Genomic DNA, 23,621 nt, shown 5'->3' on the forward strand with positions numbered 1-23,621 from the left:
CGCCTCACAGGGCCGGGCCCGGCCGCCATCTTGTGCGGCGGCGGTGCTGCGGTGCCGAGCGCCCTGTGCGGGGCCCTGCGAGCGGCCGGCATGAGCGCCGAGGCGGCCGACCGGGAAGCCGCCACCTCCAGCCGGCCATGCACGCCGCCGCAGACGTCGTGGTTCGAGTTCGTGCTGGAGGAGGCGCTGCTGGAGCAGCACCTGCAGAAGCCCTCTCCCGGTGCGTGCCCTGCTGGCCGCCGCCTCCCCGCGGCCTCGGTTCGGGCCGGCCCCGCTGCCCGGCCCCTCCTGGGGCACGATCGTTCCGGGGCTGCGAGGCCTCGCTGCGGGGTAGAGAGAGCAGAGGGAGCCGGGCACTGCCCGCGGCCGTGCTGCGGCATTTCTACCGCCGTTTTTCTCATTTCACATTATCTTTCCTATTTCATAACTTCATTTCTCTGTCTTTCTTGTCGGGTAGATCGCTTTTCCTTTCGCATGTGTGGGTGTTGTGTGCGGAAGTGCCGTAGCTGGTTTGTTCGGTGGGAGGTGCTGCTCGTGAACATCATTGCGGTTCGCAGCTGGTTTGGTTTTCTCCCATTGGAGTCTTGTTAGGGGCCGAGCTGAAGCCCTTCGAAAGGTTCAGTGATGAAATTGCTCTCTGGACCTGGAATAAATAGAAATCTCATGTGGTGTACATTATAAGAAAGTGACCGTATTTAAAAGCAGCTGGTCATTTGACAGTCGTAAATGGTAATCATCTGTTTCAGTACCCGAATTCTGCGAGGAGGTGGAGGAAACAGGAAAACCGGGGCCAGCGTTGCCTCTACAAAAAGTCAATTTAAGCATAGTCTATCTTAGATCTTATGCTTAGATTTTATACTCTGTTTTGTAATTGATTAAGTAAATTGGTAATACTTGTTTTATGTTTCACGAAGTTCAGTGTGAGTATAAAAGTTATGGTTTGGCCTCTTTTTTCAAAAGAGCTCAAAGGTATTGGTTATTTTTTGTAAGGGAGACATTTGGGTGCTTTTTTGATGTTGGTTTTTAACCGATCTGAAAATATTTTCTGAATGTATTCTGAAGTAGCAACAATTGCTGATAAATATACTTTATGTCCAGGCAGTAGATTATAGTTTTTATAACAGTTCACTTGTGATTTCATTAGGCAGCATTTATTTTCAGTAGATTCAAAGTGTTGAAGCATAATTAATATAATATAGTGAAAATAAATAAAAGTGTGAGAGTAGAGTTGCCATGGTCAAGTGAGCTTTAATGTTAAGCAAAGCTATGTTAATAGTCTGATTTGAGTCAGCGTGTGCAGGACACCATTTGGGATTAACATCTACCAGGTAACAATGTCAACTATAACTATAGTATAACTCTTAACTATAAACACCAAGGATAAAGAACTGTGTTCATAACTGGGGAAAAAAAAATAATCCCTGGTCTTACAAAGAATTTGAGGAGTGGCTGTGTTTTTTTGCAGATCCACCACCTGTGCAACTGATTGTTCAGTTCTTGGAACAAGCTTCAAAACCCTCAGTGAATGAACAGAACCAAGTCCAGCCACCACCTGATAACAAAAGAAACCGCATTCTGAAACTTCTTGCTCTCAAAGTTGCTGCTCATCTGAAGTGGGATTTGGATGTACTAGAGAAAAGGTACAGTCTGTACATCTTCATGCTAAGTTTACTAAATTGAAGTGGCTTGAGATATTTATTTTAAAAAATTGAAATCTGTCTTGCTCCCTTTTGGGTGTGACAGTTGAAATCAAGTTTTATTTTAGCTGTAAGTTAGAGAACAGTTTGATAAAAGCAGTGTGTCTGAACAAATCAACAGTATTACAGAGGAAAAATAGCATGTCTTAGATATTAAGGTATGTACATGTAAGCTTCATAAAGATGAATTGGAGGTTATGCTTTCTTCAGTGACAAAACTGAAGATCCCTCATTCTGACAAGGTTAAAGTTGGAGGTCTTGCTCCCGTTTTGTTGATGTGAAGAACTCCATATATGTGTGAACTAGGTCACTGAAATTACTGTGGTTGAAATAGACAAACCCCAACTTTGCATCTTTCCTTTAGAAATTTCAGCTGAGGAATGGTCTGATGAGCTAGAACAGTTGGGAACTACTTCATTTTGGCAGTGCACATTAGGAAGCTGCACTTCACAGAATCACAGGATGGGTGTGGTTGGAAAGAACCACAGTGAATCATCTGTTCCAATCTCCCTGCTCAAGCAGGGTCATCCCAGAGCACATGGCACAGGATTGTGTCCAGGCAATCCTTTACACTTGGCTTCTTGTTTACACTTAGGTAATGGCAGGAGTTCCTTATTCATTCACACCAGTCTCTCTCCCCTTTTATCTGTAATTTAATGTAAAATCTTAAAGGAGCAATTATTGCCCTGGTTCTAGCTTGCATGGAATTGTAGAATCATTTTGGCTGGAAAGGAGCTTTAAGATCATCCAGGCCAACTGTTAATCTGACACTGCCAAGTCCACCACTAAACCATGTCCCTAAGTGCCACATCTGCATATAATTTAAATACCTTCAGGGTATGATGGTGATTCAACCACTACCTGAGCAGTCTGTTCCAATGCCTGATCACCCATTTGGTGAAAAACCTTTCCTAAAATTCAATCTGAACCTCCTCTGGCACAACTTGAGGCCATTTTCTCTCCTGCTGTCACTTGCCTGGGAGAAGAGACTGACCACTCACATGCTACAGCCTCCTTTTGGGGAGTTGCAGAGAGTGATAAGGGCCCCTCAGAGCCTTTTCTTCTGGCTAAACACCCCCAACTCCCTCAGCCTCTCCTTGTAGAACACTTCTGATAGAACACAAGATCTAAAACTTGTTAAATAGAAATCCTGGCTTTAGTTGCTAAAAGTGTAGTTTCACTGGTTGTTTTCAATACTGCTTGCAAAGAGTTCAAATTTTTCACAAGATCAAAGGTACTTTGGTAGTAGCTGATGTAATTTCAAATACTGTCTGAATTAGTAATAGTATTTTAGTTGTGTTAAATTATACCACAAAAGCTAGGAGGAGTGCAGTCCAGCCTGCATGTCTTATTTTATTGAAGAGTTCTGTCCCAGCTAACATATATTTTACTTATCTTAAAGTTCCTAGCCTCAGCTTCACTGTTCAGTTTATGTGAGTGAAATTTCATTTGTGATGAAAATGGGATTGTTTGCCTTCAGGGAGCATGATCTGGGGCTGCTTTGAAAGAATTTATTATTAGCTGGGTTGTGCTGTTACTGGTGGCTGGATTATTCTGGTAAGGTGCCTGTGTGGGCTAATGCAGTGGAACAGAGTAGTAGTTCAGCTGTCAGGGCAGCTGAAGTATTACTTGGGCCCATCCACTTGGGCTTAATTTATGCAGCTAATACTGGTAACTGCTTTATATACCTGATCACAAATGCTGAATAAACATCCATGTGATGTTAAGTAATAACCCACTACTGAATAGTAGTGTATATTGTTTAATATTCCATAAGTACATTTACTCTATGAAGTATCTGATTCTCTCTCTCTTATTTTTTCATAGCTTGTCTGTTCCTGTATTGAACATGTTACTGAATGAACTTCTGTGTATCAGCAAAGTTCCCCCAGGAACTAAACATGTGGATGTAGATCTGTCCAGCTTACCCCCAACCACTGCAATGGCAATACTGCTCTACAACAGATGGTAAAGTACTACAAGGCAACATATATATAACATATATAATATTATATATATATATATATAAAATATATAACAGTGTTTTCTTTTATCTGTATAATTGTATGTAGAGGGAGAAAAATCCTAAAGTACTAATAAATATTGTGATCTGTTGCTAGGTTATAGTGAAGGAGCTGGGTCTGAAAAGCTATTCTAGAGCTGGTTTTCTTCTCTAAAAATAGTCAAGATAGTGATTTGAAATCTCTCCTTATATATATAAAAAAATCTTCATCTTTCAGCTTTTTATGGACATAAGAGCATTTCTTAGCTGCTAGATGTACTCTTCAGTGAAAGATGTATTCTAATGGTGTAATGTTTCTGAAATGGTAAACTGCTATTACCAAGAGGCCTGTAATCTGCTTACTACACTTCTGAGGCTAATACCATTCTTTGCTTAATTTTTCCCCTATGTAGGGCCATAAGGACCATCGTTCAAAGTAGTTTTCCTGTAAAGCAAGTGAAGCCTGGTCCACCTCAGTTAAATGTGTAAGTTAAAGATATAATTCATTTGGATTTCATGGGTATTTTATGGTCAGGGATGTAATTTCTAAGTGGATTAAATCATGTTAATAATGTACAGTTGCTTAAAATGTCTAGTTGTGATATGGAAAACTTATTTCAAGTATATTCTCACTTTCTTGTCAGACACATTTGATACATATACTTGTCTGTTGCTCTACTCTATCAATGTTATAATCTCTATGACTTTGTCACGGCATGAAAAATCACAGGAGGAATGGAGATAGCAATTTGTCTTGGAAGAATGCTTATGCTCTAGTTTAGATAGGGTACATTTCTTGCATTCTTTTGCATCCCTGACTTAGAGTATCTTGTGTAATATGGTTTTTTTATTACACCCGTTTGAAGCATTGTGTATGATAACCTAAGAAATAATGAAGTATTTTCATTTGCTTTATTAGACAGTAATTTGTAATTTAAAATCAGTTTTGCATTTTGCCTTCTAAAGGCTGGGAGTCTTTAGTAACAACATGTTCATTACTTTTATGTTATAGATTTTTCCAAAAGTTGGAAGTATCTCTGAGTGGTCCTTTTCATATGTTTTATGTTAATTTTATACTTAAGCATTAGACCATACTTGTTTCAGAGAGTCTGTTAAATATGTTGATTAAACATACTCCTCTTCCTCCTCCTTATTTCACTATAAATCTTATATTGTCCTATATATATCAGTCTGATTCTGAATTTAAAAAAAAGAAAAAATCTGTGTGGGAAAATAATTTTAAAATACTTCTAATTTTTTACATAAACATGTGAACACTCTTCTGTCCCTGACATGTTTGAGAAGATTTAAATGTCGAAGCTTCATGAGACTTGAGGCTGTGGAAGCTTTCTTCATTATTGTTTTGATATTGAATTGGTATTAGCAGTCTGATTTTAAAAAAGGCAATGATAACTTTGCAGCTTCTTGTTTTATTGAACCACATTCTGATACAAAATTATCTTTTCATTTTATAGTTCTGTATTTCAGATATAGATAGATAAGAGCAGTCAGTGGTTCTGCATAATGATGTTCAAAATATAGTTAAGCAAAACCAAGCTATTGAATGAATGAACTATTTGTGATCCAGAACATGAAATAAAATAATATGCAGATCTGCCTAATAACTGAACTCTTTACCTCTGTGTCTAACTTGCAGTATGAATCATATTCAGCAAGAAAAGGAGCTAACTGAAAATATTTTGAAAGTGGTGAGACTCTTTTTCCCTTATTTTTGCCTCTTTTACATGTAAATATGAATTTCTTTGTTGTACAAGAAATACAAAAGCAAATTCTACATGGCATCAAAAGTTGCGTAAGAACTTTTTTTAAATCCTTTTACTGAACAGTTAAAATTGTAGCGTTAACTTAGAGTTAAACTCAAACCCAAGTGATTAATTCTTTTAATGTATTTAAACTATTACAGTTGAAGGAGCAGGCTGCTGATTCCATCTTGGTCCTAGAAGGAGCACTTAAATTAAACAAAGATCTTTATGTCCATACTATAAGAACTCTGGATTTATTGGCCATGGAACCTGGTATGGTGAATGGAGAAACAGAGAGTTCCACAGCTGGACTGAAAATCAGTGCAGAGGAGATACAGTGCCAGGTAACTCACATTGTGTACTAAAGTTTAGAGTTTATATCTGTTTCTTCAGAAAAAGTGTTAAGTAATAATTTTGAGATAAATTGCAGTATTTTTTCTGTCAGTGTTCCCTTTGTTGTTCTGGGGTTTGGGTTTTTTTTGTTTGTTTGTTTTTGTAATGCAATGAAATAATACCAGCTTCATTTTTACATTAATAGAACTTTTTAAAATAATTGTAAATATTGTGGCTTCCCACCAACCTCACTTTAGCCCCCTCAATCCCCTGAAATAACCCATTATGTGACAAGGACAGCTTATTGCATTGTTTTCAGTGATTATGGGAAAATAATTCTTTAATTTTGTAATGCTTGTGCAGAATTACTCAGACTGAGATTGCAGTTAAAGAGGAAGCAATTGAAGTATGCAGGGTAAGGTGTGCAGTGTATGTTGGTGAATTAGATAAAAATAGGAATAGTTTAAAGTACATACAACATTTGAGCTGAAATACTTAATCTTGACTTAAAACATGATGTACAAGATGGTGTGTTTGACTTCAGTGCTGTTTGCAGGTTTGCTATGATTTGGGTGCCATCTATTTCCAACAAGGATCTACAAATACAGCTGTTCATGAAAAGGCTAAGGAAAAGTTTTTTAAAACAAAGGAGTTGATTGCAAAGGTAACAAGTGTTCTTTTAACATGTGTATTCAACTCTTCTGTAAAAAAACCCTTGTATAAATTATTGCTTCCTTTAGCAGTTTAATAGCTCTTAATGGTACACAGAGTTTTTTAAGAAACTTCCTGAAGTTTTGACCAGAATTTTTTTTTCACGTTGTGTCTGGTTTGAAATGATATTAATTGATTGCAGTATATTGCTGCTTTGTTCTACATTTTGTAATGAATAGTCTTTTACACAAATTGTATTGATGCAAAAAATGCAGAAATAACATCTCCAGTGCTAATAGTAACTCAACTGAACAATACATCCTGTGTCCATGGTGATGATGATGTGCTTTTGAGGAAGGTAACCATGCAACACTTCCTTTTTTTTATTTTTTATTTAAATCTAACTTTCCCTTGGAAATCAGATTGTCTGTGTTCTAACTGTTTGAAAAAGTACATCTGAAATTATGAGTCAGGTATGCTTCCTTTTTATTTCGCTTCATATTCATATTTGCAAAACTACAAACTCCAATTTTTATTTAAATAAAGCATGTACATGCACATTCTTTTGTTCTACTGTTATTTGGGGAAATTGTAAATTAAACAAATGTTTCATAATACTTCAGCTATTAAGATCTGATGTAACTCTTACTTTTCAGAATGGCTCATCATCACTTCATTTTACCATAGATGAGGAACGGTTAGCTGGGTATTGTCAAGCTTGTGAGGTTCTTACTTCATCTTGTGATGATGCATCTCAACAGGCAACTCCTTATAGTAAAATCCACAGCTGTATGAAATCTGGCAAATATCAGGTAGGATGCCTAAATAAACCCACCTATGTTTGAGGGGTTTTCTTATCATTCTGTGTGAATGATTCAATTTGAACTGGTGTGGATTTAAAGAAATTTTAAATGTTAATTTAACCATTACTGTACTGTTTTAAATCCTGTGTGTTTAGGAATATAACATAATCTGGTACATGTTAGATTAAAATATCTTGGAGTCCAGACAATGGTAAATAATTCCTGCCAGCTGAGATAAGGAATTTTCAGGTAGATTCTAATTTTTTGGGTTTCAGGGAATGTTGCTACTTAGATGTGCAAGTTTGTTTTGGTTTTTTTGTGGGTTTTTCTTTGTTTTTTTTCTGATTATATAGAATTTTTTTTTGTTATTTGGTTCATTTTTAGTTGTTCAGTGAATTTTAGTATTAGATATGGATGTGAACTGCTTCTCTTAGTTTGATCATTTTTACCAGATAATTTTCTGTCTGTTTCTTTTGGGTTATGCATTGACTATTCCAACTGTGGTTTTGTTGCAGGACTTAGTGAAGATATTCCTTGAAGATAACATAACCCTCAGTTTACCTGAACAATTCAGACAGTCAGTGCTGAGAGAACTCTTCCAAAAAGCTCAGCAAGGGTGAGACATTAAATAATGATCAATGTTCAGTGGTGATGAAGGGCAATTTTCTTTAGTCATATCTTTTGTGGAAAGTATGTAAAATCTTTTGTCTGCAGAATACTTACATTCAAGAAACTTGAGCCTTCATTTCTGTTAGCAGTAGTCTAACCTACATTTTACATCACACCACAGCTCCTTGGTTGGATCTCATTGTGGCTGTATATGGAGAAAACATAATTAACAGTTAATTTTATCACTTTACTGATTTTTTTTTTTTTTTAATTTCCACCTGCTGTGATGATACCACTCTTTGTTTGTCAGAGCTGTCCTGTAATCTTCAGTTTTGTGTTCATGCAGGAATGATGCTCTGGATGAAGTTTGTTTCAAAGTCTGTGTGTGCAACACGGTCTGTGATGTATTACAAGGTCGAATAATTGATATTCAGTTTTGTCAACTGTTCCTGAAACCCAGCAAAGAGAAAATAGACTTCCTTCTTGAGGTAAAACCATCTAAAATTAGAAGTGAAAATGGTATTTATTGAGTGATTTCTTTCTCTGCATAACTATTGTTATTGCAACTGATGCTCAAATTTCTGAAGCAGAGAAAGGTGAATTCTCAAACATTATTCAACTTGCAGTTAGTACAATTCCACGCAGTGATCAATTCTGCATCCGTTGTTAGTACAGTTCCACTCAGTGATCACTTCTGCACCTGTTGTTCATAGCTCTGTTTCCATTTCTCGGGGAGGATCCAGTGGTGGCTGTTGCTTCAGCTTGTATCTGAAATTGCTGCTATTCCTGACATTGTTAATTTATATAGAGATATTGGTGAATATTTTTGTGGAACAAAGAGTCAAATTGTCCAAGACAGAGAGAATGAGTAGAAAAGGTGCCTGTGGAAGAGGAGCACTTTTCCCTTACCAGCTTTGTTGTAGAAGTTAGCATGTGGTAAAGTGATCCTGAGTTACTGTTACGTGTGAGACCTGCACTGTTACTCTTAGTGAAGGTTTTTAGGAAATTGGTATTGCTTAAACTAAACTTAATCCTTTTGTTGCTTTGATATTATTTTAATGTCTTTTATTAATTTGAGCCTAAGTTCTTTTGCTTGTCTCTTCAAGCATGTGGCAGAAAATTAACTGACAGTACTCTATGCTGTATATCAAGTAAATGCTTACATCAACTGCTCATATTGGGACTGAAACATACTTCTAAAAAAAATTCTTGCAAGCTGGCAATTAACTTCAACTATCTAGTGATCTGCTGGCTTGAAAAAAGTCCCAGTGAATCTTAGCATTTTGCACTTAGAAATATTTCATTTTTAAACTCATGTGCTAAATGATCTTGTGAGGCTGACTGATAGTGTGGCACTCAGCACTAGTGCTTCTGTGTACCAGAGGAACAGGAAAAAAGAATGTGGATTATGTCTGATAATCACAGTTGTCTGAAACATCCTGTCTTGTGTACAGGTTGAAGGAAACTGATCCATACATGATGGCAGTAGCTTTTATCAGGTTTACTTCAGAGACAGTCTTATTTCACACAGTTGTACTGAGATTTCTTTATCAAACTTTGTCAGTTAGATCTTATCTTACTTTCTTTGGCTTACAAGAAACACTTGAGAACTGGTCTCATCTCTACAATTAGAGTAACAGAATGACAGAGTTACACAGGGCAAAACAAATACTGCTTTAATTCCAGATGAATTAAAGCAACCACCCAGAAATACTGCACTTAGTTCCACCCAACAGCACTTGAACAGATTTAAAAATTGCTCTACAAAGTAAAAACAATAGGCAGGCCAAAAGAGTTTGGGTTGTTGAGCCTGGAGAAGCAAAGGCTCCAAGGGAATTTTGGAGCACCTTCAGGTACCTAGAGAGGACTAGAAAAAAGCTGGAGAGGGATTTTTGCATTTTGCTGTGGAACAGGGGAAGGGCAATAGGTTCAAACTGAAGGTGGCAGGTTTAGATTAAATATTAGGAAGAAATCCTTTACAGTTAGGGTAGTGAGGCACTGGAACAGATTGCCCAGAAAAGCTGTGGATTCCCCATGCCTGGAAGTGTTCAAGACCAGGCTGGATGGGGCCTTGAGCAATCTGGTCTAGTGAAAGGTGTCCCTGCCCATGGCAGAGCTTTTAGAGCTGGATATCCTTTAAGGTCTGTTCCAAGCCAGACTATTCCATGATTCTATAACTTCATTGCCTCACTTGAAATTAGAGGTTTACTGGCTGTTACTACTTGTGAGACTGAAAACTGGTCAGTAACACTGTCTGTAACTAAATATTATAAATGTTCCAGGTTTGTTCAGGGTCAATAAACTTGGAAAATGCTTCTGAAGAATTGAAGAGAAGAATGGCAGCATTTCTCAAGTACGTACCCCATAAGACAAAAACATGAATTTGCACTTTGTAAGCAATGTAATACAGCATAATAGATATTTCAAGGAATTGTAACTGGAAAATAAGCACTTCTTTCCTGTTTATGTACTAACATTTTTATTTGTTTAGAAACTTGTGTTTGGGCATGGAAGATCTCCAGTTTGTCTTCATGATTTCATCTCATGACCTTTTCATAAAACTGCTGAAAGATGATGAGCGGAAGCTGCTCATTGACCAAATGCGGAAGAGATCTCCTCGAATCAATCTGTGCACAAAACCTGTGACTTCTTTTTATGATATCCCAGGTAATATTCACAGCATTTTCATTAACTTGGGAGCAGACAGTGCTCTCTTCTAATGATGAAAACCTTGAGCTTACAAAGTGCAGGTCTGTTCTCAAATACATTTAGAATGTTTTTAGAGAGAATACTTCCTGTTAGTTGGTGCATGTCCTGTTTGTTCAAGAAAAGGTGGCTGTTACTTGCTTGTATCTCAAGTGAGTGTAATAGGTAAGCTCAAATGAATGTGTCCTGTGTGGCAGAGTGAGAGAGTATGGCATTGGTTTGAACAAAATGTGGCTGTGGCAGCTGTTCCCAGAAAGGAAATCTTGCCTCTAGACTTACATACACTAATGATGATGTGACTGTGTGGTAAGCTGGACCAGGAGTGCCATTTGAATGAAATTTTAAACCTACCAAAGTAAAATGCAGATCTTTTCAACCTGTAATTTCCCTGATACAGATGGCTGGCTGTGCAGCTGCACAAGTCAAGGCTAACAAGAGGTGCCAGATGGATCTGGAAAGGACTTACCTTTTCAGCTCTAATGCAGTCTTGAAGTAACTTGAGCCAGTTAAGATGTGTATTTTCACTAGAGCAGTATAGGAACATACTTTCAATGCAGATCTTGAATCTCTTGTTTTGCAATAGCAAGAGTACTCAGAGCTGCTGGAGTGAGGAAAGGGGCTTGCCTCAGCCCTGTAGGTCAGGGTGAAGGTAGCACAAGGAATTCGTGGAAGGGCACAAAAGGATGCCTGGACCATGCTGACCATGGAAGCATGATGTGTCTGCTGTTCTTACTGTGTCCTGATTGAAGTGTTATATACTGAAGAATTCTAAGTGTCTACATCGAGAAGAAATGTGCTGAAGACCTGGTTGGTTTTCTTTTAGCTTCTGCAAGTGTCAATATTGGCCAGCTTGAGCATCAGCTCATACTGTCAGTGGATCCTTGGAGGATTCGGCAGATCTTAATTGAGTTGCATGGTATGACCTCAGAACGCCAATTCTGGATGATTTCTAATAAGGTAACTTAGTTCTTGTGGTCAGGAGAGACTATAATTCAAGGACTGGTTTTCTCATAGATCCTCGGGGTGACTTATCTTTTCAAACCTCTTTGCATAGTGGTGGTTTAATAAGAATGATGATACATATCAAAATTCACATTCTATGTGGAAAGGATTATAATAAAACCTGTAGCCTTTGTTTTAAGGAATTACTGGCTGTATCACAAGCTTTCCTTATGAGAAAAGATGTTTTCATAGCTTTTGCTTTTAGTGTTCTGACTAGACAGAAATATTGTTTTAGCTTAAATGTCTGTCATTAGAAGATGGGAGCAGGAGAGAAGGAAGACTTTTTTTTGTTTAAGTAAAGATTTCTTCTTTTTTCTTTATTTTTTTTTTTTTGTTTCTCCCTTAATTATTGAATATTCAGGGTGTAAACAAAGGGTAGTTGGGCATTTTTATTGTATTTCCAAATGAGCCATACATTACTTGTGATGAGATGTAAAGACAAGAGCTGGCAGTCATTTTCAGTATTTGGGGTTTGTTTATGGTGTTTGAAGCAGTGATGTGAATTCTAAAACTTGTTTCTGTGCAAATGTCCTATGCGTTTCTCTCCCAGTGGGAAGTACCAAATGTTTACGGCAATGTTATTTTAGGAATCAAAGACAGTCTGACTAGGGATTTGGTCTACATCCTGATGGCGAAGGGATTGCACTGCTGTGCCATTAAGGTGAGCAAGCCATCTGAGCTTACTGGTTGGTTTGGACAATTGGATCGTAATGAAATGGCAAAACTGAAGGCACTTTTTATAGAAAAAGAACTGAAAACTTGGGAGGCGAGGGAGGTGTTGTAACAAGCTCCATGTGTTGTATAATGGTTAAGTATTTCTGTCTCTCAGAGTTCCATCAGCAGAGCAAACATAATGGCTTTCCAGTGAGTTGGGCCTGGAGATAATTTCATTCATTGAAAGTGTTGATTATATTGTTCTAAATCATGTGGTATCTGAATCCAGTGGTGATTTGATTTACTGATACAAAATGCTGTTATTTTGAAGAATTATTTTACATAAGGAATTTATTGGAATGTTGTTCTGTTTTCCTTGAAATTAACAAATTTGCTGAACTGCAGCTAAAACAAAATTGTACCAAACATACCAGCAGTTGCATGTTTTTGCATAAATTTCTTGTTTTGATTTCAAAAGATCTGGAACTCTTAAGCTTAATAGGACTTAAAAAGGACTCATAAGTAGACACTGTGAGAAATGCTTGAGCAATTCTGATGCTAATGGATGCTGAGACTTGTTCAGCCAGGTTGGAGCTGAATGCACTTTAGCTTGTAGTATTTCCTCTTATGAATTCATTAGGAATCATTAATGCATCTAATTTTTATTGCAGGATTTTGTCCATGCAAAACAGCTTTTTGCTGCTTGCTTGGAGCTTGTTACAGAGTTTTCTCCAAAGCTCCGTCAGGTCATGCTGAATGAAATGCTGCTTTTGGACATTTACACTCATGAAGCTGGAGCTGGTGCTTCTGGAGAACGTCCTCCTTCTGATCTTATAAGCAGAGTCCGAGGATATTTGGAAATGAGAGTACCTGGTAAGTACATTCCTGTCTTTCCTAGGATGCAGTAAAGCATAAACCTTCAGAGAATGGGAAAAAAAACCACAGTGAAATAAAACAACTTTGTATTGCAGACTAACCACTTAGGTGTATAAGTGGAAAAACAACAGTGACTTGGATGCTGGTTTTAGTAAGTCTTTAGAAGTTTCATTGATTTTTAGAAGCTTGAAATGAGCATGATGCCTAACAATGCTAAACATTGACAGTTTCTGTTAATGGCACTTAAAGGACTTGAACGTCTGCACTTTTACCTGAAAGGTTTTGCTAGTTGTTAAAGCTTTCTCCTGGTTTCACAATAAGAGAGTAACATTGTACTGTTGTGATTAGATGAAGCCCTTGTTGCTACTGATTTCCAGAGGTGAGGTCTCTTGTAGGGCTAAGCCTCATACTTTGCTGTGATAGCTGTGGAACAAAAACAGCTGGTCAGTGGGTATGGGATTTGCTTGTTTCCATACAACACCATTTTACAACACTGTTTCTCAAAAATTAAGTTAAACAAATAATCCCTTTCCTTTTAGATATTCCTCTTCGACAAGTTATAGCTGAAGAATGTGTTGCCTTCCTGTTAAACTGGTGTGAGAATGAGTATTTGACTATGCAAGTTCCATTACCTCTGGTTCAAACTAATCCTTATGTGAAGGTAACAAGTGCTCAATCTCAAAGCTTTCTCAAACTGTAATTGCCTTGTTTCTTTTGAAGTATTTTGCACTTTTCAGAGCAAGTACCCTTCTGCTCGAGAGTGTGGGGCTTTATGGCTGTAATGAATTAAGTATGGGGTAGAACATAGTAGGGCTGAGCAGCAAGCATGTTTATCATTTGACAAAAAACATGGAAGCTGTGAAATCTTTGCCCTTGTTGGCTGCCAGCTAAGGTTGGTTCCATCAGATGTGTGTGGTTATGATCCATGATTAGGAAAGTGCTACAGCATTTCAGAGGACTCTCAGCTGGAATTCAGCCTAGATTTATGCAGGAGGTATGAGAAGTGTACAGATTTCTGGTTTTATGTCTGGCTTCTTTTCTGTTCCTAAGATACTTGTGTTCCAAATACACTGTAAGTGTTCTGTTCTTTTACTCAGAATAAGTGCTGTATTTTTGGAGGCATTCAAGCCCTTCCTTATTTGAAACTATGTTTTCAAAATTGTTTCACAGCAATGTTTCAACTTCTCAAGCCTGGAGCAGAAGGCAGGTCATATTACAGGACAGGTTCATTTTTACCCTGCTCTGCTTACCTATGATACTTCCTAATTTTTGTTTTGAGGTTCAGTTTTTTTAGTATAACATTGTCCCAGTTTCAGTTGAGATTAATTACTATATGGAAGTTAAGTGAGTTCTAAAGAACAGTCTTTGTAAAACAGTATTTATGGAGTTACAGTTTTATGCAGTATGTAAGTTCATTATCTTGGGCTTGTAATAATGAAATATACACCAAGGAAACTAATAAATGGAAAAATGCTCTGTTTAATTCCTGTTTTCCAGCTTCTTCATCACTGTTCTCTGCTGCAAAATTTAGTCACATTGCTTTGTAGCTTGTCATTTAGAGTCACTTGCTTACCATTTTAAATGCCAGTAATTCCTTTGCTGTAGATGATATGCAGAGAAGCCTTAGTTCCTGTATTTCTTCTGTTGCATTGCATAGCTGGGCCAGTTGCTGGCTGCTACATGCAAGGAACTGCCAGGTCCCAAAGAAAGCAGACGCACAGCTAAAGATCTCTGGGAAGTGGTTGTACAAATCTGCAGTGTATCCAACCAGCACAAACGTGGCAATGATGGAAGAGTGAGTTTGATTAAACACAGGGAGTCTACACTGGGCATTATGTACAGGTATGTTTTCTAAAATTATTTTTGAAGATGGCTTGATTGGTTAGTTTGATCCCATGTTCTCATCAGAAATTGTCTGGATTCTGCTGTCAGAATGGTGGCAGCAGCTAAAGGTCTGAGTAAAAATGCTGTCCACTATGGGAGTTGGGTATTAGCAGGGATGTGATGACTTTCCTTTTCAGAGGCAGAAAAGAGTGTGTGGGAGGCACCTGTCCAAGCTGAAACTGAAGCATATATATGGCTGTGCTCCCATTTTAACCAGTGCAGATCTTCTAGTAAAGTCAATGGCATCTAGAGGGCAGTTTAGATGATGGGCTGGAGGTGTCTGCTTTGCAGCAAATAGAATTATTCTGTATCAGTTTTATGCTTTCATAGCTGTATCAAACACATAGCTCACAGTATGGCTATCTATACTTAGCTTTGTTTCTGAGTGTAAAGCTGAATGTTACTCAGTCTTGGAATGAAATTCTAGTTCAGTTAAGCTCTGCAAAACGTAAGAAAATCCAATTAATCAGGTCAAGAGTTTTCTCTGTCAAACACCTTGGCAGCCTTAGCTTCAAATGACTGATTCAGGACTCTGAGTTATCCAGTGTCCGGTGATTTGGCCTGTTCTGGAGACTAAGCCTAAACACAAGTTGTCTAATATGGTACAATTTGGCATGTGTGAAGAGTTTCCACATAGGAGCCTTGGGAAAGGTGTCTCTGTCACACCTTGTGTGTGTGTCTTTGCCTCCCTTGAGCTGATCAGGTTCACGTGTGCTGAAGGCCAGCTGCGTTTGCTTGTGCTGCTGTGGGGCAGTTGCAGGAGGGTAGGACGTGCTGTAGCTTCCACTTGTGTACTCTGGCAAGGAAAAGGAGTACAGGTGTACTCCAGGTTACTGAACCTTTCCTGACCCCTCTGATTCAAACACTAAAGGACAGTGACCCTGTTGTTATTATGGAAAAGAAGTAGTGAAACCTTTTACAAAGCCTTTTACAAAGGCTCTCCTTGTCTGGATTGTCTTATGGTGACAATTTCTGATGTTCATCACAAGGAAATCAAAGTGCATTATAAATGATCACTGTGTACCCTCTTCTGTAAGTGTGTAGGTCATTGTTGCAAACCTTGCTTGGGGAATTGCAGAGCAGTTCAGCTGGTTTCCCTTTTAGGTTGGCTTCTGTGATTTTCATGCCTTTTATAGCTTGATAGAAGAACATACTTCTTACTACTGTTTGTAGTGTAAAATTTGCTAGTTACTGCATTAAAAGTGAATGGTCTGCTGAGCATTTTCATTTGCATGCCCTGCATTTGTAAACTTAGAGGTGAAGGGGTATTTTAGCAGGCAAAGAATTTGCTCTACTGACTTGTTTTAAGTGTGCATATATTCTTTATTGTGGATGATTACTTATGTGGGTATTTTTGTCCCTAATTTAGGAGTGAACTGTTGTCCTTCATCAAAAAACTTAGGGTAAGTCACAGTAGTGTTGAAAATGCGTTTGCAACCAAAACTTCCTTTTGCTGTAGCATTTTTCTGGGCTTTTAGATTTTCTGGAATTTAACACAGTTATATGGGTGTTTTGTATGGCTGAAAAAAGTCTGAATTTGCTATATCTGGCATACAGCAGTATGGAATAGCTTGTGAAAAAAAATACCCTGAATTCTAATGGAGATCTGTTTACATTGGGAGTGTACTTTATTGCAGCTGTCACGAAGCAAAGCATTGCTTTTGGAGGGAGACAGAAGCTGCTACATGCATCATACTAAGCAGCAGAAGTAAGAAGGAGGGAAATTGTTTATAGCTTCTGGGTTTGTAAATGCATAGAAAGTTGTAGTAAACCTAGCTTAAGTTTGAGGTTAGGTAGTAATCACAGAAACAACGTAAACAAAAGTAAAGTTTATCTCCAAGCAGTTATTCAGGAAAATCTGAAGTAATAAAAAACTTTCTACAGAAACATTATTGAAGTATCTTTGTGTTGCAGGTCTCTTAACTAAATATTGTCCTATTTCAATAGGAAATTGTAGTGATGGCAGAACTTCTTACATAGTTTGGAAGCTTAGGGAAGGAAATGGAGTTTCATCAGTTCATGGGAATATTTTTTTCCCCCTACAGGAGCCATTGGTTCTAACTACAATACTGTCCCTGTTTGTCAAGCTTCATAATGTTCGGGTTAGTATATATCTTCAAAGTCTTTCTTGGTTTTCTTTAAATGCTTTTTGTTATGATTTCTGATACCCTCTTTCTCCTCTTAGGAAGACATTGTGAATGATATTGCAGCAGAACACATTTCTATCTGGCCCTCATCCATCCCCAAGTAAGATGATGACGAAAAACACTTTTTTCAAAATACTGTGTGATGTGTTTTGTCCCAGTTACTGTTAGTGTGATTTCTCCATGTGAAGGCATCACTGCTCCCATTCTATCTCTGGGAGGATTGGTTTGAGTGCATGGAGAGTTTTATTCATAGTTTGATGGTCTTGATAGAGATGCAAGAAAGAAGAAAAAATGCTCTTTTTTTTAAACTGTGTGCTTTATTGAACTATATGTAACTATGTGAACTATATAATACTTTAATATGAAATCACTAATAATTTTTGAGGTGTGTGTGAATAAAAGTCAAAATAGAAAGTTGACAGATGATATGTACAGATTTATTCTGGCTGAGTTGAATTGTATTTCTGCACTGAAATTTAGAGGCTCTGTGGGGTGGGATCTCAGAATCTGGTTTAGTTCTGGCTTTTTGTTCAAGACTGTGCAGGCTGTATTTGTTCAATCAGATTTACTGTATTGTAATAACAGTAGTCTTAGCACAAAGTCTTTTCTGGAGGTATTTATGCTTCACACTTAATGCAAGATGCTTTGGACTTGAACTAGATGGGAAATCAAATTAGTGGTTAAAAAAAAGCAGTAAGTTAGGAATTATTTTTCTTTTTTTTTTTTTCCTTTAGTCTTCAATCAGTGGACTTTGAAGCTGTAGCCATTACAGTGAAAGAGCTGGTCAGCTATGCTTTGACTATCAATGCAAACAACCACTTCTGGTTAATTATTCAGGCAGATATTTATTTTGGTAAGTGAAACCAATCTCTGTTTAACATGTGTGTAGAGGTACCTTGCTGCTCTGAGATTTGTTTGGTATAACCCTCCTTTTATTCCCTTTTATGAAAAGAAGTTTAAGTGATACATGAGGTTAAAATCTTCAGAGACAGTGGTGTAGGTGGATTTGTCTGGGAAAGTGTCTAAGCCCACAACTAGACTGAGCTTCTGAGGGGTCATGTAGACTTGCTTTTTGGGTAAGGGCAACTAACAGCTACCCTTTATTTCACTTTTCTACTGCAGTTGGTCCTTGAGTGGTGTAATTGTGCAAACCCATGGCACTTGAGTGTTTTATAAGTGAATGGAAAGTTGAATAGTGGTTGCTTTTAAATGTAGAGATCAGCTTCAGTGGAGCACAAGATGAGCAGAGTAGAGAGGACCTGTATTTTATATAGGGAAGTATCAAGGGTTTGTAAATGAGGAAGCATGAGGAAGGATTTGTAAATGAGGAATAGCTACACTTTATAACCCTTGGGATGAGAGGAGAGCCCTTAATCCAGCGTTCAGTGCTGTCACATTACATGTGGGAGAGTGATTCAGGGTTATAAACCTGTTTTTCTGTGTTTATTGCCTGTACAAAGTACAGCAGCATCCCAGAAGGAGGACATTTATGTAGGGAAGCTGGTACCTGAAGGAGCAGTGGTTGAAGCAGTGGCAGGGGTCTGTATTTCAGCAGCCCTGGGCGAGCAGGCTGCTCCTGCTGCAGAGCCCTGGGAGGCTGCTGCCTTCTCCACAGCTTAGGAGGGGCTTACTGAGGGAGTGCTGGGCCATGAGGGGGCTGTTCTCTCACTCACACCAGCTAAACTCTTTCACTGCCCCATGTGTGCTGAGCTCACTGAAGACAAACTTCCACTCTAGGATTGATAGATTCAACTGTCTGAAAAAAAAAAAAAAAAATCCCCAAAAGACAAAATTTTGCTGTGGTGCTGGTTTCCCCAATTGTGTAGTTTTTCCATTACTACTGTGTAACCACTTTCTGTGTGTCCATGCTTTTTTTAAAACATGAAACAGGAGTCATTTTCCCAGTAGAACTGAGCTGTGAGATATGCATCTGAATAATTCTATAAACAAGTGAGCTGAGTATTAAATAACTGCTGTATTTACTTTTGAGACCTTGTTTTGTTTTTTTCCCTTGGCAGCAACTAATCAGTATTCAGCAGCCCTTCACTATTACCTACAGGCAGGAGCTGTGTGCTCAGACTTCTTTAATAAGATGGTGCCACCAGATGTGTACACAGACCAGGTGAGCTAAAGTGGGATTTACAAAAATCTCTTTAGATTCAGTCAGCATCCTGATTCTATGTAGAGCCAAAACTGTCCAGCACACACACATTCCTGTAGCATGTGAGGTGTTGTATCTTGATGCATTTAGGAATGCGTGTCCTCATCAGTCCTTTTTCATTTTTGGCTTGTTGATTAAAAGCTGTAGATCTGAGGCTTGTCCTGTGCTGAATCTGTTAGTTCATAGAGGCTGCAGAGCTGTGTGCTGGGGAAGCACCATGGGGCACCACAAATGAAAAGCCCAGAGCACAGTCACTGTGTGGTGTGCCCATCCCCAGCTGCTCCCTGCAGAGCCACACCGGGCTGGGGGCCAGCCCCACTCGGGACAGTGCAGCTGCCCTGCCTCACCAGCAGTGCTCACCTGAGCTCCAGCTGCTCAAAACATCTGGCTCCTGCTGTGCTGGCAATCTCTACAGTGGTGAAGGCTCAGTTCAGCAGTGGGTGTGCTAAAGCCTGGGAGTTTTTAGGGGGTAGAAGGATGTGGTAGCTATTTAGCTGGTCCCTTGAATTAAAAAAGAAAACAATAATATAAATTGTGGTTTATGTTCCAAAACAAGCATTTCAGAACACATTTTGTTTTTAACCTTTCTGTAGGTGATAAAAAGAATGATCAAGTGTTGCTCTTTACTCAATTGTCACACCCAGGTAAGAGGTAAAACATGGCATTAACTAAAGCATTTGTTTAGAAATATTTATATAGGAGATAACTTTAAAAAGACTGAATTCAACTTCCCTTGGAAATGCAATGTGTAGTAGAGTGGGTTTTATTACCTTTGCTTCTAGGACAGTTATAGGAGCAAAATTAATGAGTAAATAAGCACTTAAGTAGAAATGTAAAAAGTAGTAGTCTGGGTGTTTTGTCCTATATTTCTCTGATAATATAATTTTAAATTTTTTTAAGAAAGAAAGTATCTGTAGGGTAGTGGGAACCTGGCCACGTTTTTCTTAACTGCAGGTGCTCTTGCTGTTCTGTAGGGTCAGTCATTCTCCAGCTAAGAAAACTTGTTTTGGGCTCTGCTTTAAATGCTCTTCAATGCAATTGGAAACCTGGAAGCAAAGTCAGTCCCCTTCTGATCTGACTAAATCCCTTTTTATTTTAGCTGTTGCTGTTGTCAATGTCAGAATGGTCTTGAGTATAGCTGCTTAGAACTTGCTTGCCCTGGAAACAAGGTCTAGATTAGGTCTAGAAAAGAGGTGGAATGAACAAGGCATTGTTGGAAGGTTTGTAGGGGATTAAGGCTGGCAGAATCATTCTGAGTCTTTTCTTACAGGTAGCTATTTTGTGCCAGTTCCTCAGAGAAGTAGACTATAAAACTGCTTTTAAGGCACTGCAGGAACAGAACAGGTAAGTGTTACAACAAAAATGCGAGATGCTTAAACACAGGATGTGACTGTGTCAGTTAACCTGCCTTGTCTTTCAGTCATGATGCCATGGATTCTTACTATGAATACATCTGGGATGTCACCATCTTGGAGTACTTGACATGTATCCTTTTGCTGGATATGTGGATTCCCCACATACTGGATGTTCACAGCTGGGAAAAGTCCATTACCTACCTAAGTGACTTTTCTTGACTCATCCTCAGATCTCCACCACAAGAGAGGCGAGACAGACAAGCGGCAGATAGCAGTAAGTTCACTCGGGGTGCTGGGATTTCTTTAGTCCTTTTCCCCCTGAAATTGCCTCTGAAAAGGTGGTTTCAATTCCAGTTTTAATTTTGTCACACAGTTGTTTTAGAATCTGGGTGCTTACGTAAAGGTGCAGCTGTAGGGGTGGGGTGGTAGGGCATGTTACAGAAATAAGTCACCTATGAACTAGTGCTGAAAATGCCTCAAAGTGAAACAGCTCTACTGGAAGGCCTCATGCTGGTTGTGTCTCCTTTTTTGTTTCAAGATAAAAGCCATTGGCCAGACAGAGCTGAATGCCAGCAATCCTGAGGAAGTCCTACAGCTTGCTGCACAGAGAAGGAAAAAGAAGTTTCTTCAAGCAATGGCAAAACTTTACTTTTAGGCTAATGTGGGAAGACTATTACAAAATGTGCAAAAGTGAAAAAAATCTTTCAAGACTTTATTATTTTTTAAAATTCATTTAAATTTTTGTACAACATTTACAGTCTAATATCTTTCTTCTTAGAAATAGATGAAATCTTATAATAAACCCCTTATTTTTACAAACTGTACAGAAGGCTGGAAGCAACTGCAGCTAGTTCCACAATGGCTTGTTTGAAGAAGACATGAATTCAAGTTTGCCAAGTTGTTGTGAGTGTAATGTGGATGTGGGTGGCACTTGATGCTCTAGTGCAGCGTTGTGGGCTGCTCAGTGTCGTGTCACACTTGTCCCTGGATGTGTGGCACACATAGGAGCATCATGAAAGAGGGAGGAGGACTGATGCCCTTCCTTCCCAGTACTGCCCTTTATCACAGAAGTGACTCAGAGGTAGTGAATATTCCAAGGAAAACACAGTAGTTAATGCTGTTTGTAAACACTGATAACATACAGCTCCACAGTTCAAAATACTGTTCCTATGCTGAGTGGTTGTAGAGTACCTACAGCTCCCTTTGTTCCATACCTTCTCCAGTTCTCATGCTGTTCTTTCTTGTTGCAAGTGGGTGGCTGGGGACTGTACTCCTTCCAGTTAGGGTTACTGCAGCAGCAGGTTCTTTGCTGGTACTCTTACCTGAGGTCAGTGATACACTAAAACTGAAGCTTGTGGCAGGCCTAAAGGGCTTTAAATTAATCAGCCTCCTGTGGCACTGGGATTTGATGCAAGGCTGGCTGCACTGTCCTGCATGCACAGAGTGGTTTCAGAGATGTGAACTGCTTAACCACAGGGCTCTGTAATACTGCACCTGAGCTGGGGGGACTAACTGACACGAGTGAGCTCTGACCTTACCAGGGAAAGAAAAAGGGTTAAGAAGAGGTAAAACATACAAGCTGTCAATATTCTCCTGCTCATCTAACCCACATTAAAGCAAGTCTGCCATGTAAGCTGAGTGGACAAATCTTGCCACCCAGCCCTATTAAGAACGTTCTTGAAAGTCATAAGTTAAGAAGTCAGTTCTCACCAGTAAGTCACATCAGAATGGACCAAAGTGGTCCAGGCTCTTGTGACAGCAAGGGTGCAGTGCTCAGCTGAGCTCTTTTAGTCAAGTCTGTAGGAGGATGCTGGTCTCCGTTTCCATCTGCTGTGTCTTTTACTGGTCAAGTCTTGAACAGCAATAAGGAACATGGGTCACCTTTAGTGTGGTCTTGTTTTGAAGCACCAAGTCCTGTTTCTGAATCTGTTCATGACAATTGACTGTATTCATTTCTTCTCTGTGCTTTTAGGAGGGGTTATTATTCCTCCTGTTGACACAGGTGATAACTGCCCTGGGGCAGTAGACACTACTCCACTGTTCACTTCTTCCTGTGTATTGGGGAAAGAAGACAACAGTTAATAGCTATGACAAGATCTCTCTTTTGTGGCAGTAGGAGGCAGCAGTGCTTCCTCACACCACTCATACAATTCAAGCACTCCAGAGTCAGGAGACTGAGAAAACCACAGTGACATTGTGTAACTAAGTGAAGATTATTCTCTTATAAACAGCTCTCCAATATTAGTACTGCAAGTGTTTGCTTATGGCCTGGGAGTGTTAGGTAAATCATGTGCTGTTTATAGCATCACTGGTGGTTGGGCACTCACTGAGGTGAGCCAGGCCAGGTGCGAGCAGGGAGGTGCTTTGGCCACTCACAGCTGCCTCAGGACAAGGGATGTGTAATGAACTCTCAGCTGCCCAAACTGCACAAGCTGCTCCACAAACTACTTACCAGCATGTCCAGATAATTTGTGTGGGTCTGGATATTGTGTCGATCTTCAGCTGCAACCTTCTTAAAGTTCTTCAGCTTCACAGGGAACTTTTTTGCCACATTCACGAAAGGAACCATCCACTGTACACACTCTGAAATACTGTCCCAGTCTAAGCCTAAAGGGTAGAACACAGGAATATATTTAGTAATCATGGGGGAGTTGCACCATGTTGCAAGATGGCCATGAGTTAAAAATCACAATAAATACTGCAGATAAAAACTCAGAAACATCCTCCCAGAAACAGCCAACATTTTCTTGTGCTTGTTACTTAAAAGGGTGGTGGCTGTGGAGGGTGAAAGGAGGTCAGGGTTGTTGTTGCTTTCCAGGAGAGGCTGAAGTGACTTGTGGCTTGAACACAAGATTGTGGGTCATTCTATAAAAACATACACTGAGTGCTGCTGACAGACATGCACGACTGCTTGAGAACTACAATTCAGGAGAAAAAGTGGCCAAATACATAGCTAATGATCTCCTAAACACATGAAG

General features: G+C 39.1%; 2 protein-coding genes across 7 annotated transcripts in view; one reads left to right on the plus strand and one right to left on the minus strand.

Moving 5' to 3' along the window:
* On the plus strand, positions 1 to 21,394 carry INTS8 (integrator complex subunit 8). Its single transcript, XM_079300091.1, has 27 exons — positions 1 to 220; positions 1,466 to 1,640; positions 3,525 to 3,665; positions 4,113 to 4,184; positions 5,357 to 5,408; positions 5,624 to 5,806; positions 6,352 to 6,459; positions 7,103 to 7,258; positions 7,765 to 7,865; positions 8,205 to 8,346; positions 10,141 to 10,211; positions 10,350 to 10,525; positions 11,388 to 11,521; positions 12,117 to 12,227; positions 12,892 to 13,093; positions 13,636 to 13,757; positions 14,754 to 14,938; positions 16,350 to 16,383; positions 17,026 to 17,082; positions 17,166 to 17,227; positions 17,862 to 17,980; positions 19,146 to 19,249; positions 19,882 to 19,932; positions 20,559 to 20,632; positions 20,709 to 20,773; positions 20,874 to 20,917; positions 21,182 to 21,394. The coding sequence occupies exons 1-27, from the start codon at positions 91 to 93 to the stop codon at positions 21,296 to 21,298; spliced, it is 2,988 nt and encodes a 995-aa protein (XP_079156217.1). The 5' UTR covers positions 1 to 90; the 3' UTR covers positions 21,299 to 21,394.
* Positions 21,335 to 23,621, minus strand: part of CCNE2 (cyclin E2) — a 13,482-nt gene continuing 11,195 nt past the window's right edge. For 5 of the 6 annotated variants that reach the window (XM_079300096.1, XM_079300094.1, XM_079300092.1 and 2 more), the window contains exons 11-12: positions 23,096 to 23,250; positions 21,335 to 22,694 (exon numbers count right to left, since the gene is read on the minus strand). In XM_079300096.1, the coding sequence (XP_079156222.1) occupies positions 22,593 to 22,694; positions 23,096 to 23,250 (257 nt within the window). In that variant the 3' untranslated portion in view covers positions 21,335 to 22,592. The remainder of the gene's footprint in view (positions 22,695 to 23,095; positions 23,251 to 23,621) is intronic. The other variant, XM_079300097.1, reaches the window with a different exon arrangement.

The sequence above is a fragment of the Erithacus rubecula genome, assembly GCF_903797595.1.
Source record: "Erithacus rubecula genome assembly, chromosome: 3".
Taxonomy (NCBI): domain Eukaryota; kingdom Metazoa; phylum Chordata; class Aves; order Passeriformes; family Muscicapidae; genus Erithacus; species Erithacus rubecula.

What these genes read in the sequence shown, in the direction of transcription:
- INTS8 (XM_079300091.1), top strand. Translation starts at nt 91, where the DNA reads ATGAGCGCCGAGGCGGCCGACCGGGAAGCCGCCACCTCCAGCCGGCCA. An exon ending in TCAAGCTTCATAATGTTCGG is followed by an intron (nt 17,083 to 17,165) that starts GTTAGTATATAT and finishes TTCTCCTCTTAG; the next exon opens with GAAGACATTGTGAATGATAT. An exon ending in CATCTTGGAGTACTTGACAT is followed by an intron (nt 20,774 to 20,873) that starts GTATCCTTTTGC and finishes ACTCATCCTCAG; the next exon opens with ATCTCCACCACAAGAGAGGC.